This window comes from Oenanthe melanoleuca, chromosome 10 (genome assembly GCF_029582105.1).
Source record: "Oenanthe melanoleuca isolate GR-GAL-2019-014 chromosome 10, OMel1.0, whole genome shotgun sequence".
NCBI classification, from domain to species: Eukaryota; Metazoa; Chordata; class Aves; order Passeriformes; family Muscicapidae; genus Oenanthe; species Oenanthe melanoleuca.
The window spans coordinates 2,273,037-2,292,979 of record NC_079344.1 but is presented as its reverse complement, the minus strand read 5'-3'; the positions used below and the strand labels follow the sequence as shown (position 1 = coordinate 2,292,979).

Sequence of the window (19,943 nt, the reverse complement as noted above, 5' to 3'; positions counted from 1 at the left end):
CTGCAGCTGAGTGCTGGAGAGCTACAGATTAATTTAACACTTAGCAGATGCAAATTAACCCTATTTATCTTTATTTGAGGTTAGAGATGTTAGCATCCAGTCTTGCATGGAAAACAAAACCTTGAAATCAGGAAGATGTGACTAAAAAGGCAAAGTAATAAAGGCACCTATTTCTGTGCAGCTCCATTTACAATACAAGGTGGGAAGACAAGAAAAATAAAAACTGAAGTCCACATACAGCACTCTTTCTTCACAGTCTTACTTTCATCCACAGCATCCTGCCTTATCTAAGAGAACTATTTGTCAGCTAACTGAATTCTCAAGTCACTGAAAATTAATTCCACATTTGTAGTTTCTCTGGTATATTCTCTTCCCTTTGAAATACACGAGGAATTAATCCATTCAAAGGGGTCTGTTGTTCAAAGCTACCCCTTCTGTCATTTTTTTGAGGAAGAATTCAAGCAAATATAAGAACCTGGGGTTTACAACATGCATTTTGTACCTGGCCATGACCTGCTAATCTTCAAAGTCTATTGATCCATTAATGTTTCTGGAGTAATATCATTGATTCTTTAGAGAGCCAGAAAGCAGCAGCTAAAATGAGCATGTCTGGAGGACCTGTACACATAAATGGTCAAATTTCAAATTACTGTAATGAAAGATTTTTCAGGCATGAAAATGTAGTATGTATTATTACAATTTCATGAGGATTCCTGGGTTTGGGTATGATTTGGGGGATTTTTTTGTTTGCTTTTTAGCTTTGGTGGGGTTTTTTAACAATATAGCAGTATATAAAGGGCCAAATTCTACACTCAGTTATGCCATGTTCAGATTCTGACAGCAGCTTCCTAAGTGCACATGAAAGTACATTTAGGCCCTAAAGTCAGCCATAAAAATTTAAATGGCATTGCATATATAGAGCGGGAAGTGTCATTCTATCTGAAATATTTCCCAATCTGGAGCAGACATACATTACTTGAAAATGAAAAATATTACATAGGGTTTGAATAAAAGGAATTTGAAAATGCAATAAATGCATTAAATCTAACACAGACTAACTGCAGTGGGCTACCTGTTCTCAACAAATAGTTTTGACTGTTTCTTTTTTTGTTCACAATAGATTACAAGTATGAGTTTTTTGCTTACTGCCTAAGTCTGTAAAGAATGCAACAATCACAAGAAAGGAAGAACTCTCTTCCTGCATGAACAAGGAGACAGGGCTGCATCTCTAAGTGAAATCACATTCAGCTTTTCTGGGTTAACACTGATGCTCAGCAATTTGAAAATTATGCCCTTTAAAAAAAAAAAATCTAGTACTCAACCTCCCAACAATTATTTTTTTTAATTTTGGCTAGAAGGAAAAAGTAGAAAGAGATCACTTGATCTTGTTTGTTTGGTTTTTTTACCTTAGAAGTGCAAGTGGGAAAAGTGGACCCTAAATGAACTCACCCATCTCTAATTCCCTCCTGTAATTCCTGCTGGTGAGACAATTCCTCTCCTGCATCTGGCCTGAAGCACCCATGGTGTCAATATGTGAATTTGCAGTACTCTAATACAGTGAGCTTGCTTAAATTTGTATGGTTTACAGGAGAGAAACAGGTATGCTCAGGGTGATTCCCTGACTTAATTCAGACATCAATCTTCAGAAGAGTTACCCCCTTGATTATCCCCTAAAGGTGCCAGGGCATTTTGAAGAACTTAAATATACATATCTACTGTGCCAACATCGTGGATTGTTAGAGGAATCCTACATGGGATGTTCCCTGTGCTGCAGTTTGGGTGAGAGGTATCAATATTGCATACCTGGAGAGAAGCAGCTATTCACAGTGGAAAACAAAACACAATAATGCTTCTTATCAGCCATGGAGACTTGCTCCCCTCCTTCCAAAAGGGGAAGTTGCTTTTTAAACAACTAAGAAAGGGAAATAATCAAAACAGGTAATGCAGACTTTACTCATCATTTGCAAGGAAAATGGCCAGAGCTTCAAGGCCACTACAGCAGAATAACCAAGGAGCAGAAGAGCTGTAAAGTTTGATTTTGTGAGGAAGCTGGGTAAACATCTTCCAGCACTGTGCTTTGCATTGCTGGGACTTGTGACACACAATAATGCAGCTGAGAGTCAGCAGGCAGGGCATTCCACCATGGCTTAAAGTAACTATTATCAACACTAAGCACTTGAAGCAATTTTCAAAACATTACTCACTCATTTGGTTCCCAGACATCAGAAGCCTCTCAGAAGAGGTTCCTCTCATCTTCTGCTCTTTTCCATTCTGTATTATGCGGGTTTTTTTGTTTTGCCCATTAATCAGCTATGACACAAACAATATTTTCATACTTCTTTCCTCAGCCCAAGGAGCAGCTTCCACATGCTCTTCAGGATTTATGCTTCCAGAGCCCCACTCAGGATACCACACTGGGATTTTTCCTAATTTCTGCCATATCTCTTTAGGGTCATTGGCATACACTGAACTTCCATGTAAAGATCACAGGGAAATCTGATGAAGGCAGCAGAATATACACTCTCTTATTTGTCAAATCTAAACTGAACAGTACTAATCACTCTTGGAGAAAATAACTCTCTACACTTCAGGCTAGACACTGGCAGCCCTACCTGCCACAGAAGGTACGAATTCCACACATCAGAAGAAACAGTGAGGAAGAAACAGTGCCTAGACTGGTTTTTCAGTTATAGCTATTATCTTATCATTTAAAGCAAGAGAAAAAGTGATGACCAAAGTATTCCCACTGCAGAATGTCTCTAGGTCCATTGCAATGCCATTGGTTTGACTGTGTAGTGTATCAATGACAACAGCAGCAGTGCCTCTTCTTCAGCAACTAATTTTATGAATACTGTCTTTTTGCCTGTAGGAGCCCACAAATTTCATTCAGCTTATTTGATAAGACTTATTATTTTGTGTTATTTACACTGCATGGCTATTTCATACCACAAAACACTGATCACATATCCAGCATCACCAAGGCAAAAGCAAACAAAAATCCAGCACCACTTTTACTTTTTGCAAACTGTACACAAACTGATTAGAAGTAAAGGGCTGTTCAGGAAGCATTCCAAGAGCCACTGAAACCTCTGCATATGTTTATTGCCACTTACAGTGAGCAGAGGCCATTCACATAGACTGAACCTGTGGGGCTCTGACATCTGCTCTCATCTAGCCTAAGCAATTAAGTTTCAGAGGATTTCACAAAAAAACATTCCTTTTCTTCAGGGTGAATCTTACAAAGAGAATATAAGCAAAACAAAAACACTGGTAACCAGCCTCATGGCAAAAAAAAAAAAAAAAAAACAACAACACAAAAAAAAAAAAAAAAAAAAAAAAAAAAAAAAAAAAAAAAAAAAAAAAACCACAACCCTCTTGTGATAGTTCCTTAAAGCATGGCTGGGCTAGCAGCTCCCTTCACCAGGGCACTTGTTTTAATTGAAACTTTTCCTAGGAAACACTAGATAGTGTCTTTTTAATATTTAGAATTGGTAGTGACTACTGCCAGCCCATAACCTTAGACATTTTCAGCAATCAGTTAAGTTACTTGAAAAAAACCTGTACACAAAAATGTCTTCAAAGAGACTGGCACTTAATTTTGTCTAGCCAGAAGGAAGGTTGTTGGGACAGAGATGAGCAAAGTTAAATTTCATTAAACTATCACAAAGTTTACTCACCACAAAAAACACTGGCTATAAATGAGAAATAAGACATATAAGAAATAAATAAGAGAGAAATACCTACAGGCAAAAGACTGAGAAGGCTTAGCAGCACAGAGAAGAAAAAGCAAAATAGTTAAATGGTTACTCCAGCACAAAGCAAGTGTAACACAGTTTACTAATTCTCTGAGGAGGGAGACCTCAATTCCATTACACTTTCAACACAAAAAACATACCAGTCAGTAAAAGAATAACCTACTGGAACATGATTTTTATTCATTTGATTGTCAGTACTTATCTCACTAAGACAAAAATCAACACTAACTCTTTCCCAGCTGTTTATCTTTCAGAAGCAGTGCTCCAATGCATCCATTTAGCAATTTATGAGCAAACCTGCATCTGCTCCAGTTGTTCACCACATCCATTTTCTGAAACGAAAACATCTTCTTGTCTCCATTAATTGGTCACTAAATTTTGATACCAACAGTTCATAATTTGTTATAATTTTGTCAATTAAAAAAAAAATCAACCTGGAAGATGATCTCTACTAATGGGATATCAATGCATTTGCTGTTACCTGAAACCTTCTTTTGCTCTTTTAGAATTACTTGTTAAATGCTTTGAATGGAACCTTCATAGTAGAATTATCCAGCTAAATTAAGCTGAGATAATAAAAAGCTGAAAGGATGACTAACAACATTTAGGATATCTCCAGTTTCTGAATTCTACTGTGACCCACCCTAACGAAAGGAAGCACCTACCCTGGCACTTCACCTTCCAGTCTGGCACTTAATCTAAAATACAGAAAAGCTTAGAGATCCCATTTATAAAAATGGCTGAAAGTTTCAAAGTAACACAGTCCCATAAGGGGAGATGAATTTTCACAACTGTTCCACAAAAGCAAATACAGCACACACATCATTATCATAATCAATGTTCATTTTCTTTTCTTGATGATCCACCTTTCCCCCAGGACTATAAATACTTTACTTAAATTTTAATATCCACTAGCTCCCACCATCTTCATGTTGGAAAAAGAGCTCTTTAGAAACCTGCTCAGCTCAGAAAAGAAAGCTGAAACAAACTGCTTAAATAAATATAAAACCTTTTTAGAAATCATTGTGTTAGAAAAATTACTCCCACTTGGGTGTGATTAATGCTAAAACTTCTTCTGCTTCTTTCCACCATACAGAAGAGAAGGGAAGAAGTCAATGTTGGTTTGCTGCATATTTAACACATAATATCTTGGTAACACTTGCACTAGCAAGATGCAAACAGCAAGGAGACCAGAAGTTTACCTGATCTCTTGGGATGCAGTACAACCTACTCCAAAAGGACAACATGTAAGTATTGAGGAAGTAAGGAAAAAGAATTTCAACAGATATTTCTACTCCTAAAATGGAAATTTTAATTCAGATATCAGTCATCACGGCAGAGATGCAAAAATTAGAGAATCAACAGAAACCAAAACCATTTTTCAATATCTGAATATAAAAAGAGTCTTCCCTAGAACTGAAAAATTGATGATGGATCAAGTAGCTGAAAATCAACTGACATAACAGCAATGAGAATTAATGGAGAGTCATTACATTATTAACAAGATTTGCATGATGCCTCAATTAAAGCTCCTCATACTAAGATGGGAGAGGCTTTGTTGATGTTTGGGCTGGTTTCTGGAAGCTCAGTTCCATTTGAAACCTACTGCTGAATTTGGTCTGTGTTGGAAATATGAGGTGAGCCATGCACAGTGCAATATTCAGTTATGGTAATGTTGCTTTGGAGGTTGATATGAGAAGAGTTCATTCCCACTAAAAGCCAAGATTCCATCTCTTCTCCAGCATCTGAAGGGTACACAAACCTCCTTTTTACTGCAAAGTCTATCAAACACAGGTTTCTCCAGTGCTGAACACATGAACTAAAAAGCAGATCTCAGGTTTGTTTCTCTGGCTAAAGACCACAGCAGTGATCCATTTCCCCTTTGCTGGAAAAAGTTCACTTAAACACAGCTTCAGACTGGAACTAACCAGACTTCTGTTCCCATTTTAACAATCACCTGTCTCAGCAAGATACTGCTAATAAAAACCTGAAAGGATGACTAACAATATTTTGGATACCTCCAGTTCCTGAAAGTGCCTTTGGATAAAAATTGCCCTTAATCCTTCTCTGTAACACAACCGTGTATTAGCAACTTAAAGTTACATAACACACTGTATTTCAATTCTTTTCACATCTTGGATCTGAAACTCCAGCTCACATTAAACAGTCTTTGATAGCTAATGATACAAATTTATGTGGTGCCAACACTCACATTTCAAGCTCAGAACCTGCAGCAGTGTCACCAAACCAGAGCCTTCCCAACACTCTTTGGTCCCCAAGCACGGCTGTGTCACCTCATGCACACTGCACACAAGGGGAAGGGAGCTCCAGAGAAAAGGAGCTTTTAAAGCCCAATCATCCCTTTCAGTTTCTAGGTATGGACTGGAGGTAGACAGAACCACAGGAGATGATAGCAAGGAGTTCAAACAGAGTTTGTGGTTCTTGCTTTCACGCTCTCCTGCAAGACATTTCCCTCTTGGTAACTCAATGGCCACAGTGAGGACAACAAATGGAATTAACCCCTTGTGGCACAAAAGAATATAAAGAATAGACATTTCAGACCCCTGGCTCACTGTACTGAGCACAGCAACTCGGGGACAGCTGGATCCAGATGGACAAATGGGATGGTCAGAAAAGCACATCACATCTGCACCTCGTCCTGCCAGTCTCACCATGTGAGGTTTGAAACAGATGTGAAGGAATGGAACCCTCCCATGTGGAATATTGATCAAAACATTCAAACAGAAATAGGAAACTAAGTAATAACCAAATCTGTGTCATTGGAAGGAATCTTTCCTCCAAATTATCCTTAAGGAAAATGTGAAGAGGCTAATTATTATGGCAATGCCTTGAATAAAATATTTTTACATGTTAGTAAAACATTTTTAAATGTTTTACATTAGGAACACCTCTACAGATTAGAAGCCTGTTTTGCAAAACTGACTGCCATATTGCTATTAACTGCATATTAGAAGACAAATTACAAATAAAAATGTAATTTCTAGAAGTTGGCAAGTAGAGTGCTTAGTCCTTAATAAAGTCTGGTGGAAGTCATGCAGAACAGCTTCATATGATTTAAATCTAAAGTATGTTTTAAATTTAAATTACCTTAAAGGTATTAAAAATCTCTAATGCTTTAATTTTAATATAGCTTAATTATTCACTATATGTTCTTGGTTTATGTCTGTAAAACTTCTCCCTCAGTAAGGTCCAGCAGTTATAAGTCTCTCTGCTTAAAAAACAAGAAAAATATGAAAAAAAAAATTGCAAATCAAGAGCAATGTGTTTACATCTAAAACATTACATTGGAAAAACATAATGTAGAAATATTTGCTTTTATGGAGAAACATCATGTAGAGATGCCAGGATTACACAAAAACTTCAACTGCTTACACTTACATTTAAATGTTGTTGCAAAAATCAGACACTATCTGAGACAAACTAAAACCAAGTTTCTCTGTGCTGATCTGGTCAAAGTATGCTGAAAAATACAACACTTAAGAACTTCACCAAAAGAAGGAATATTGCTTACCCCCTACCACACTCATTCATCTATTTTTTATCAAGTTTTCTTCAGAGATGCCTCACAAGTTAATGTCAAATGACAATGACAACAGGTATCTTAGTAGAAACTACCAATCCCAAGGTCTTCCCCCCAGATTAAGGCACCAGAGAAAACAGTATAAACCTTTTCAAGAGAAGCTTGGAATTTACAATCTCACCATTTAGGTGATAAGATGTGTTTGCTTCATAAAGAGTCCTCACAGCACCCCACTGTTAGCCCACAACTCTTTTTCTTTCTTTTTTTTTCCCCAAATATTTGCACTGTTGCTGGACCATAAAAACAGGCTTTCATTTTAATCTGCTTAATACACTGTGGGAAAGGGCTTCTAATTTCATAGGGCTGAGATAAGACAAATAATTCATATAACACATTAGCACAACATCTATGGCAAAAAAATTTAGTCGGAGCTCATTGGAAACAAAAGGGTGCAAAATAAAAAATAGCAAATCTGAGGCAACTGTTTGAGCCCACAGCATGCACTAAAACACATTTTATTACATTCCACAGCAAAGACAAGATCACAGAGTAAGACCATATTAATTGCACAGAGGAAATAAGGCAGTAAATTCCCCTCCCCTCAGCAGACACTGTAGCTCCCCCCACTACTCCAGTGCAAATGTTTGGGGATTTTTCCAGGCCGTTCTCCAAATCAGTCATCTTTCTTTTGTGCCCTTTCATTACACTTCTTCCTTAAGTTCCACATCTTTCTTTTACTGTTCATTACCCAAAACTACCCTGTTCCCCCTTTGGCTTCATTTACTTCCTTTCGGGGTTTGTTTTTACATTTTCTATTGCTGCCTTTTCAGAGCCAAGTTTGCTTCCAGTGTGTGTTCTGCTGTGTGCAGAGAAAAGCAATGCAACAAAATATTTTCAGTATATTGGCATGAGTCCCCACCTCACCACTTGTGATCATTTTCTCTCAAATCCCTAAAGACATTCTGCTTTGAACCTCTGCTGTGGCAAAGAAAACAAAGGCTACGTGGAAGAAATTCTGAGGAGATTTGACAATTCCAGAGATCCTCAACAAGCCATTCCTACAGTCTCTAAACTGGGCTGAAAACAACAAGAAGGTGGACTTGGGAAGGCTGGAAACCCAACACTGTGGCCAAACACAGCTTGCTAAATGGAAGCCCGTGGTTACCTGTAAACCTAGCTGCTCTGCTAATCCTGGCTTCATCCAGAAGCTTTTGTCCTTATCCTCTCCAAGGTGAATGTTGTATGGGGGAGCATTCTTCAGAGAACTGAAACCAAAGATTTTAGTGACAGACTGCCTTGAGCACTGCCGTGGCAAGTTAATGACTAGCTAGAATTTTGGAAGGATTTTGCTTCATTAAAAAAAAAATTAAAATATTTTCCCTTGTTCTTTGGCACAGCCTTAGATACTACACTGCATGTCACACTAAAGCATCTCTGGGAACTTCAGTGGGGTATTATTATCCAAAAAATTAACAACTGCAATTTCTCATGAACTAGAACTGTGTATCTCTAAAAGGAGGCCAAGTGGTATAGCATGATTTACTCAGGAAAAAAAAAAAAAAAAAAAAAAAAAAAAAAAAAAAAAAAAAAAAAAAACAAACAAACAAAAAAAAAAAAAAAAAAAAACACCAAAACAGGAAAATAATTCAGTTCTGACCAAACCATGTTAGAGGCAGCCAGTAAGGCAGGCCACCTCAACAGTCAGCTTATCAAATTCTCTGAAGCTAAATCCCTACAATCAGTTCACCTTTCCCTCCATCTTTTCCATCACAAAACAAAAGAGACTTTTTGATTGTTATAAGAAGACAACTAAGATGTCAGTGGCTACAAATTAAAACCTTTAGTAAACTTAGGAAACACACTCCATATATAGCAACAGACAAGTGCAACTCAGGTTCTGTACCTGAGGAAATTCATGCTCATTTCCTAACAGCTGCTCTGAAGTAGGGATACAAATTCTCCTGCAGCAATAAAGCCACAGTATAATCCTGAAAGCAAAATTATAGCAGAGTAACAACGTATCTGCCAAAATAATTACAACTACTCGCCCAGCCCTACCTACTGTGAAAACTACAGTTAATTCATCTTTTATTCAGAGGCATTTTCATTGGTGCCAAAATTTCTTATTTTTCTTAAACCATTTCCCAGTGCAGTTCTTGATTACTTGCAGCTCTCTCTTGATCTTTACTACACATGCACACCTAGTTTTACCCTGCACTGAAGTACTATCACTGACATCAACAGAATCATCCCAATGATTAGTATTAAACACACAGATAAACTGCCACAGGATCCATTCTTCTGCCAGCAGAGCAGAACACTTCTAATAGTCAAGGGTGGCTTTCCTGCTGCCAACATATGACTGACCTAAACTGATCTCTGGCAGATTCACACTCACGAAAATCAGATCACTTCTTAAAAATACACCTGATTCCTGCAGAAAATGACAAACATTAAGAGTGTTGAGTGGAAATGAAATCTCTAGACACAACTCAGTGGTTTAATTTTTTAAAGATTCTCAAGGTGTAATGCCTGTCTGGTCATTGATGGATTGGCAAGATTGCTAAGGGACTGGAAGAACATCACCACTGTACATTGCTTTGTCCATTATTCCTCCAAGCATCAGTCCTGGAAAGAGTTGCTTTTGTGCTCTTTCTGATTTTCATGTATTATCTCAGGAGCACTCTGACTCCACTGAAGATGTCAACAGTTCAGAGTATATTTCATTAGAATTTTTAAAAGGCCTCTCTAACAACCCAGGCAGTAAAGGACTCTTTCCTAACTTCTATAATGACAACACAAATTACTAAAAAACTCCTCTGCAAGATTACACTAATGAAGCAGGATGCACAGAAAGGTTTTTGATATGCCCTAGTTTCCTTTGAGATTGCTTTCATTTTATTTTATTTTTTAATATACACAGGTTTAGGAGATGCTTTATGCTGACAGGGGTTTTTTTTGTTCAAGTAAAGTATTAGCAAAAGCTGTACTTTAGCCTGTCTTATCAAATTTCAAGACTTCTTATAAAGAAATAGTTTAAACCTTACCTTTCTGCCCTTAGTTAAAAGGTGTAATGCAGCAGAGGCCTCCTATTTACATTTGGTACAGACTTTGGCAAAGTCACCTGTTAGTTCATAAAAAGACATTATTTCCTTACATTTGAAGGGAAACTATGAGGAGAAATCCTACTTTAAAGTAGTCTCATAATTCCACTACAGGAATAAAATAAACCCTATAATCAGTATTTCACAAGTCTTGGCCTTGGTTTTATCCTTGACTATCTAACAGACCTTGCTTCAGTGCCAAAACAGTCAGGCCAAGCTCCATTAATACATAATTTAAATCTTCCCCATGGTGTCTACAGTTTTATATATATATTTATTTCAGAAGTGCATAGCATACACTTGTACATAACTATGTAAAAAATTCTTCTCACCCAGGTAAGGAGCTGGCAATGCTATATGGTTACCTCTGGGTAACCATATTTATTTTTCCCTTCTGTCTTCTTTCAGCCATATTGTCAAAACTAGCTGCAGGGTTCCTGATAAAAATTTTATTACACTTATAAATATCCTTTAAAAAAAAATTAAAAAATGAAAGAAGGGGCTTCTCTGTCCAACCTCCTTCTAGAAGTTGTAATTTCCATTGCCTCTGCATATGAAATACTTTCAATACATTTGAACAGTTGCAGAACTAAAGCACACAGATATATTGCTAATTAATGCTGTAAATACCCCACAGTCTGTATGAAATGAAACATTTAAAAAGAACAGCAGCACCACAGTTTTTCATCCCATGATCACTCCACCTGCTTCATTAATCTCCTGTACCCATGTGAAGTAAATACATAGTACAACTGCAAACTAAAAATCAACAAAGCCTTTAAAAATGGTTTAATTTGATTCTACAAGGGAGGTTATCACAGTCCAAGTCTGCTTTCTCATATTCTGCTGGCAATTTCTCTCAGCTCAGTTTCCACACTAACTTTGTTCTCCATCTCACAATCTATCATGCTGTTATAATGCCAGCTCAAACACTGTAACAGTGCAGCAATTTCTCAGAAGTCGCCAGCTTCACAGTGTGTTCCTTTAGAAGTGCACAGAAATTATTAGATTAAATTACAAATGAACGACTCTGCAGTTGGTCATTATTACTAGGACATTTATGTACATTCAGCTGATCATGAGTTTTGACTTCTGTTCCTCTGCAGATCTTCTGTTTATACTCTGTTCTGCTAGATTACATGGGAAGTGAAATTGAAGACAACTGGAAAAGAGCTGTATTTTCCCCACAGTCATCAATATCCTCACAAGACAAGGCTTGACACCTATCTCCCCCATTCTCTACTGACTTAGTGTCAAGAGATCCCCCAGAACCATTTTTAAAACCTCTTTAAATATGAGCACATTTCACGGACAGCAACTCACTATTTAAGGAATTCACCAGTAAAGAAATTTGCTTTACAAAAGCAAGACCTGCAGCATCCCAGTCATCCCCCCTGGTTTATAAGATTTCACATACCAGCATGGAACCAAACAATTAATACATCCAGAAATACCTAAAAACACTGATCATTCTGCAACTGGTGATCACAATAGGGTAAGCAGCAGGATCTTCAATTATCCCACTGCTGGGGGTATAATTTTCAGGAAGGTATTTCAAACCAATTTCTTGACCATACACTGCCACTGAAAATATCTAGTAATTTTCTACAGGAATAGAGCTGTTTGACCCAATTCCAATGCAGATAATTATATTATCTGTATCCAAAATCCCTCAGAGTGTTTCAATCAGGTATGGTATTCTTCACTTTCTGTTCTGATCTGCTTAGCATGGCTGAGCACCATTAAACAGCTGTCGGATTGCACACAAGAAATGGCTGGATTTCAGTAATAAGCAAAATGGTTCCCAATAGTGTTTAAAACACCTGGGGATCCTTACAAATGAGCAGTGCAATGAGGCTAAACTATAAGATTCAACTGCTGTAAAATAAACCCCACAATTTCTTCATGAAAATACACACCCCAATACACTTAAGTCTCTGAAGAGCTCAGTTGTTGCCAAGAATGAAACATACCTAGATGAGACTTCAGATAATGGCATGAAGAAAAATTCACAACCTTTACATTCAAGAAATTAGATGATTAACTCCTCATGACACACAGCCCAAGTTGTTCTCATATTTCCATCAGCACAGACCATCTACAACAGGTATGCTGAAGTGCTAAAGTGTGAGCCATAGAACAGAGCTCCCTGTTGGTTCAGCTATCACAAAATAAAATACCAGGCTCCTCTTCATTTTCAGTCCAAGGAGGTTTTATAGAAAACAAAAGAAGCAAGTGAGCTAAATGATCATGAACACAGATAAGTGAAAAGAAGGTTTTTAATCATCAGACAACAGAGCTACAGAGGGGCCTCCTATCAGAACACTAGAACCAAAAAAAAATTCGTAATAACCCTAAAAACCAATGTGATCTGGTTATGACACCAGATGTGCAACATGGATCTAGTGACCTTAGGGGATTCAGACTCTGCTCTGCAGGGCCCTCCTCTACATATCTGTAAGAATCTTTGCAGGTAAGAATGTGTCACCTGCCTGCCACCTCTGAGTATATATTAAACCAACAGCTCTGTAAAGTACATTTCCAGAAGTGATTATTCAGGCTACAAAGACAACCTCAGCAATCAGTGAAACACAAGATACTTGGGAAAAAAGAGTCAAAGAAAACAAGATAGCCAAAATCTGCATATGAAGGATGCTTCCACACACTCAGAAAGTTTCTTCAACACTTTACCCACCAGAACTTCCTCTTCTGCCAAAGCCACAGAAAAATTATCTCCACAGCAAGCTCAAGTCCAGGCAAAAGTGTGACAGAGAAAAATAATTCAGTTTTTCTTGAGAAGCAGACACTGCTCCCCACTCCAGCATCCCACCCAAAGGCCCTGGGATGACAGGCAGCCTCTTGCCAAAATGTCTAGGATGGACAGACAGCTGAGGGGCAGAAAACTGCCTTGCAGCATGGCAGTGGAAGGCTCTGAGCCAAGTGAATTGTTGTATTTTTACAGCTCCTGTAAACTACCTGGGCCCAGCATTCCCCTTTCCCTGGCTTCCCCAGCTGTGTTTCAGCAGCTGCCACTGCAGCCCCTTTGCTCCCCAAGGAGCAGCAGCAAGCACAGAGCCTGTAAACAATCCTGAAGCTACACAGCACCCACACTTGCCAGTGCATTTAGATATACTCTGCATTTCAATTTTTTTTGTATTTTTTTTAATGTCTGCTCCTATAATTGCCTGTCACTGAAAACATGCTCTTAAAAATATTTCAGTGAAGAATGGATCACCTATTCACAAATTAATTTCAAGAGTGATACAGATATCACAGTAATTTAAAACAAGGTTGGGATTTTTCCCCTTCTCACTGGGATAGCTCTCAGACTAAATCCAACAAAATCGACTGAGTCATCTGAGATTTTCCCCAACACATATTTTTGTAGCTTAAAAACAAATATTGGAAGAAAAAAAAAAAAAAGACACCCTCTCAAAGCTGAAATTGCCCTTTCCATTCAGATGCAGTGCTATACCCAAAACTGAAATTGTCACACAGCCCATTAATCTCTATTACAAACTATGTTCTTTATTTAGTAAAATTACAGCATTTGGTTGAATGACAACAGTACTTACATACTGGTTTATGAGCACCTGAGATGTTTCTCAAGCAAATAAAATAAGAGAATAGGTTACAGTTTATTGAAATAAGAGAACTGCATTGTTCCTAGGAGAACAACATACTGCTGCTGTTATTGCTCCTATGCTACAAATGTTTAAAACAATGCTGTACTTTAAAGGATTCAAAGCACATATCATCTACCAAAATAGGACTAAATCAGTGGTGCATGCAGAATAGTCCCCAATGATGACAAAGGCAACCCAAAGGATCTACAGAAAGCAGAAAATTTACAAAATTCAAAGAGTCCTCCTGAAAATAACGTGCAAAATTTTGTATTGTGGCTATGCTCTAAATAATCTAAATCCAGAAATGGATCAAATCTAGGAAAAAAAAAAAAAAAAAAAAGAATATCTAAAGAAAAGAACACCACAAACCCATTGTTGTCACTATTAATGATGTTACATCCCTACTTGTGGAGCATCATCCAAATTTTTTAAAAAGCACAAAAGCAACATGCCACAATCTACCAGGAGAGACAGGATCAGGATAAATTGACGACACGACAAAGAATTCCAAATGGTTCTGAAAAACAGCAAATACACTCAGAACCTCAACAGTAAAGAAGAGCAAGCACCTACGTAGCTGCAATTTTCAATTATTAAATATTAAGCACCATAAAAATATTTGCACATGGCATCACACAATGATGCAAGAGCTGTCTTAAGTATTTTTCAGCAAGACATCCTCTCTTGACTCACCTCTGAAACCAAGAGCTCAGTTCCAAACAAACTAAGCATTTTTTAGCAGATTTAAAAGCTTTTTATGTACTTTGCTTTTTAATGTGACAGTAGTTCTTTACTAAAATAGAGTTTATTCAATTATAACTATTTCTAGGGGGACTAATAAAATATTAAGCCTTAGACTGCAGCATGGGGAGAACTCCATGGAGGTCAAAGCCTGCAAAGTGAAATAAATGTCAATAAAAGCCACAGTCCAGGGCCAGAGCTGGTGAGGGAAGCATTCCTTCTACCAAGCATGGCAAACCACAAACCCTTGTTGCAGAACGCACACACACATCCACACTCAGACTGAAATTCAACCTGCTGGTCAGTGACTGGTCTTCAGAAAATTTTAACTACTGTCAGCAGTAATAACATCCCTCTGGGGGAAAACCAGGCTTTTTATCCATTTCCTGCTTTTTCCAGTATGGTGACAATTTCCTAAGAATCCGTTTTAATATCAGACTGCAGGGAATTTTTTGAAGCATGCAAGTATGCATGCATGCCCCTATATACTAAATATATCACATAACTCCCCATTTGAAAAGTGCTTTTGGTAACTCAGAATTTACATTTTCAAGTTAAGTATTCTACACAAAACCAGCATAACCTCTGCAAAATAAAAACCACGTTATGTAAGATCTGACGGTTACAGACAGGTTTGCATACCAAGCAATAGAGTATTTTGAAAATATATTATAATAAATAAAGCTTCACTTAAGAATTTATTCCACAGCAAACTCTGCCCACTTCTCCATCAACAGTCGTCTCTTTAATTTTGTTTTCTTCATTCCTTACGTGCACTGATTATTATAAACCCAAACATATGAAAGCAGCTTTGCAGTGTGTGCAGCTATGAAAATTAAGGATATTAAATAAATATTTGTAGCATTTGCCAAATCAAAAATAAGGATTTTTACAGCCAGAGAGGTGTATAAATGTGTACATATACCTAAATATCTATGTGTTTGTGTCTATTCTCCACACAGCTCACATGAGAGTCCAGAGCTGCCTGCTTACAACACATGGCAGAACTGTGACCCAAACAAGTAAATTTCTGAACACAATACACAGTTGAACATATGAGCTTATAAGGTAACAGTTCTAAAAATAATTTCACCTATACTAGTCACACATTAAGGTCACATTGTTGCCACAAGATATAAAGGACTCTATTAAAAACAAAAAAGGCAAGAAATAAAGCGCTATTTCAATAGCTTAAAAAAAAATAAAAAATAAAAAAAAATTAAAACCACAAACCTGCAAGCCTACAGGGACCCCTAACACCTAATCCATCCATCAAGTCTTGACTTCAAGGAAACCAAAATGTTGTCATTGTCGTGTTTTCCTGTGTGGTTCTGTATCTCCAACTTTTAACTATTAGACAGGCAGAATCAGCCGGTGTGTATTGTACAGGTCAATTTCCTTCCAATACACTAATTTATGCAACATTAGCACAGAATGCCAGCTACAATTCTCTTACTGTTTGCACTCTAGGAGTAGACTTGTATTTTCTGCCAACTCCATTACATCATCCGAAAAAACCCAAACACTTCCCCCCACACCCCCCCTCCCCAAAACCCTGCCACTCTCCTTTTCCTTCTCCACTCTCCCTTCCCAAGCCCTTACAAACCACACGCCAATTACTGCCGCGAGCTTTATTTCGCTGTAGAGGCTGCAGAGCCCCAGCGCGCAGGGCTTTGGCCATTGTTGCCGGGGATGCCTCCATCACTGACCTTCGCTTTCCCACTCAGACTGTTACATAACGCGGTGCCTGCCTGCGTGCGGCGGCTGCGAGCCCGGGCGAGCGGCGGCGTGTGCCGCCAGTGCCTGGCCCCCTGCTCCTTCCCCTTCCCCAAGAGAGAGGAAGGACATGTGGGTCAGCGGGTTAGCAGTACCAGAGCCTAAACAATTCGGGACCGCCAAGAAAACACCCCCGCCGCCGGAGCTGCCCGGGCTTCCCAGCACCCCCCTCTCCTTTTCGCATCCATACAGAAGCGACAGCCGAGTGTTACATAATTGATGGGATCCCAAAGTTGCCCCCCTCCCCAAACCGGCTCCCTCCGCCGGCCCCGCTCCCCGGCAGCACCATCTGCCTGCGCCGCCGAAGCGCTGAGCCGGAGAGCCGGGAGGGGGGGGCGTTGTGTAACACCCACGAACTACGGCCGGCTCCGCAAACATCCAGAAAACTCCCCGACAAATTAAGGAAATTTTCTCCAGTGTTTCTGATTAACCTCGTTACATAAGGCGCTTGCATTCCAAATCCACTCTCGCAAGCTCTAAATATACCCCGCGCAGCCAAACGCTCCCTGCGCACACGCCCGTGGCCACCCGGCCTCCTCCGGCCGAGCCCGCTCCTCCTCGCCTCGGCATCCGCCGAACGGCGCGCTCCCTGCTCGCCAATCCTCTCTAATTAAACGTTTCAGCGTGTGACATCTCGATGGCTTTTACTGTACGCGGATTCCCTGAGTGGGAAGCTGCCTAGGAAGGGGGGGTGTGGCCAAAAGGGGAAAAATACTGTAAAACACAAGCCAACACATGATCAGCCATATTCCAATCTACAACTCAAACCCCCTCCGTCCGAGGAGAGACGGTCTCCCCGCCGCCGGCGGCCGAGCATCGCTGCCCCAGCCCCGCCGGCTACCGCCGAGGGGACTGCGCTCCCGCCGGGCACGTACTTTTCTCCGCCCGTCATTTCTTTCAATACACAGCATTATTTAATTCTTTTTTTTTTTTTTTTTTTTTTTTTACCCATCACCGAGGGATTTTTACCGAGCGAAGCCTCTCTAGCGCGCTCCCCTCTTGTAGGAGCAACGCTTCATAAATTATTTACAAGTAATTAAAGCCGCAGCCTCCTCCCTATCGCACGTCTCGGCAAAACTCCGGCGGCGTTTGCAGCTGGGCCCGTGTCCGCGCCGCGGCGGGAGCGGCTCTCCCGCCCCGCTCCGCTCCGCTCCGCCCGGCAGCGCGCAGCTCGGCGCTAACGCCAAACTTCCACCGCCCCGAGCTGACCCGCACGGCTCCCAGACGCAACCTGAGGCAGCAGGGCTTTGACAGCTGGCGGCGGAAAAAGGGGGGCTCGTTTTGTCTGCAGCGGTTTATTCGGGGAGCGGTAAGAGAATCCTCGGGCGCACGGAGACCCCTCTACGAACTTGTGCACCTTCAACAACACAGCGGCTACGAGGTCATCCGCTCCGCGATGAAATAATTTTTAAAGATACACTTAAATGAATTAAGGGAAAACAGCGCACGACAGAGTGAATAAGTCACCCGCAGACCGCAAATCTCGTGTTTAATCACAGATCCCCCATTCACAACAAGCCACAGCACACCAGTTGAGAAACTGTCAAAAGGAGACAGACGAGGGGGAGAAAAAAGGGGGGGAGGAAGGACACTGCAGCTTTAAAAGTTTGTTCCCTTGAATCCCAATACTCCCGCTGTTGCTTTATATATTTATAAAATTATGTAATTTCAGGGGCACAGTACCCATCCGGATACCACAGGCAATAAACGAGACAGACAGGAAAGCACCAAACGCCGCTCAATATTTTCATTGCGTTTGTCCCTCCTCCTGCAGCAATTAAAAGAAGCTATAAAAGTTTGCAAGGTTTTGCAGGGGGTAGAAGCCCGGCTTCTTTGCGTGCGCGGCTTCAACAAGCACGAGCGATAAACCAGGGGATTAAATTGCTGCATTTCCCCCTTCTCTCTTACCCCCCTCTTCCTATTCCCACCCACCCCCCGATCCCACTCCCCCGGCCCCCTCCCCCTTCCCCAAGTCTCCCTACCTCTGCTGCTGCTGGAGTAGCTCTGCCTGCGGACGGGAGCCGGCGCATCGCTTTTCCGGGCAGGCTCCAGGTTCACCGGGGTGTCCCTGGCGCCGGCGGCCGCCTCGGAGACGCTGCTGCCCGGCTCACTGGCTGCTGGATCGGGGGCTGCCGGAGCCGACTCCATGTTTTTCCCAATGTAGATCGCTTGGAGATGGCGAGCTCCTACACTCCCTCTATCTTCTGTTTCCAGCGCAACTCTATGGTAGGAAAGCAGAAGGGAGAGAGCGAGCGTGATCCAGATGGGATGTGAGCTTGCCTGGCTGTGACCACAAGCAGCGCTAGCGAGAGCTGCACACCCCCCCGCCCCCGCACCCCCCGCGCTCCGCCGCCAGCCCCGCGCCCCACGCCCGGCACCGCCGCCCTCCCGCTCCGCTGCGGGACCCGCCGAGGAGCCCCGGCCCCGGGAGCAGCGGCGCCCGCGGGATCCCTGCGGCCCCCGAGCGGGGCCGGGGGCCACGGACGGTGCTGCCATTGCCCGGGGCGGGCGGGGAGCCAGCCCGACCTCCGCCCGGGCCGATGGTGGGGCCCGGCCAGCGCGGCCGGCGCGCCGCCGGCAGCCCCCCTCTGCAGCCCCGGTACCAGCGCGAAGAGCTTCCACGCAGGGCTGTCTTCCCTCCCCCATGACTGTTTCAGCTGAAGCCGCATCAGAAGATGCCAGCTGTATTAAACGTCTCAAGACCCACATGTTTAGCAGCCACGCAACCGGAAAAGGCAACATTTCAGACAGTACCTCTCTTTCAATGAAGTGTGCTTTGACATAGAACAAAAGGTGACTAGCAAGGTGCCAGAAAACCTCCAGATCTGCTCTGACTTCTGCAAGCACCCTTGTGCAGTTCACAGTCTCAGTAATGGTCAATGCCTTGTCCACTACCTGATGTTAAAATCCAGTAACAGCTGCCACAAACGCACCCTGGAGAACACATCACTCCTGTACGACAGAGGCCGTGTTTCATGCAGCCCTGCTGCCTCCTGCACAGAAGGTGCTAAAGCTGCCTTTGACGGCTCTCACTAGAAGTATCCCGAGTAGACCAAATCAAGATATTTTTACAGAAAGCAATTCAAGTTTTTTCCAAATGGCACTGGATCATGTGCAAGCAGCTGATATGCCACCTTCTGCCAACCAGGACTGCTGCTACAGCTTTCAGCACTGCTGGTGCTAGTGGTACCTGATGAAACTTCTAGGTAAACCCTGGGCAATTCCACATTCTGCAGTATAATCACCAGTGTTGCACTGCTCTCCCACAAATGGTGTCTGCTCAAACAGCTGTGAAATGTACCATGAATTCCACTTGTCCCTGTTGCCTGTCCAAAAGTTGGATTACATCTTGCACTGCTGATAGTTCTTTTGGTGGAAGGGTAGAATCTTGGGTCAGTTG

The 19,943-nt window shown here is 41.2% G+C and overlaps 1 protein-coding gene across 2 annotated transcripts in view; it reads right to left on the bottom strand.

Moving 5' to 3' along the window:
- The window catches only part of RORA (RAR related orphan receptor A), a 327,797-nt gene extending 308,972 nt beyond the window's left edge, over positions 1-18,825 (bottom strand). For both annotated transcript variants that reach the window (XM_056500317.1, XM_056500320.1), the window contains exon 1: positions 18,526-18,825. In XM_056500317.1, the coding sequence (XP_056356292.1) occupies positions 18,526-18,691 (166 nt within the window). In that variant the 5' untranslated portion in view covers positions 18,692-18,825. The remainder of the gene's footprint in view (positions 1-18,525) is intronic.
- Positions 18,826-19,943: the final 1,118 nt, after the last annotated feature.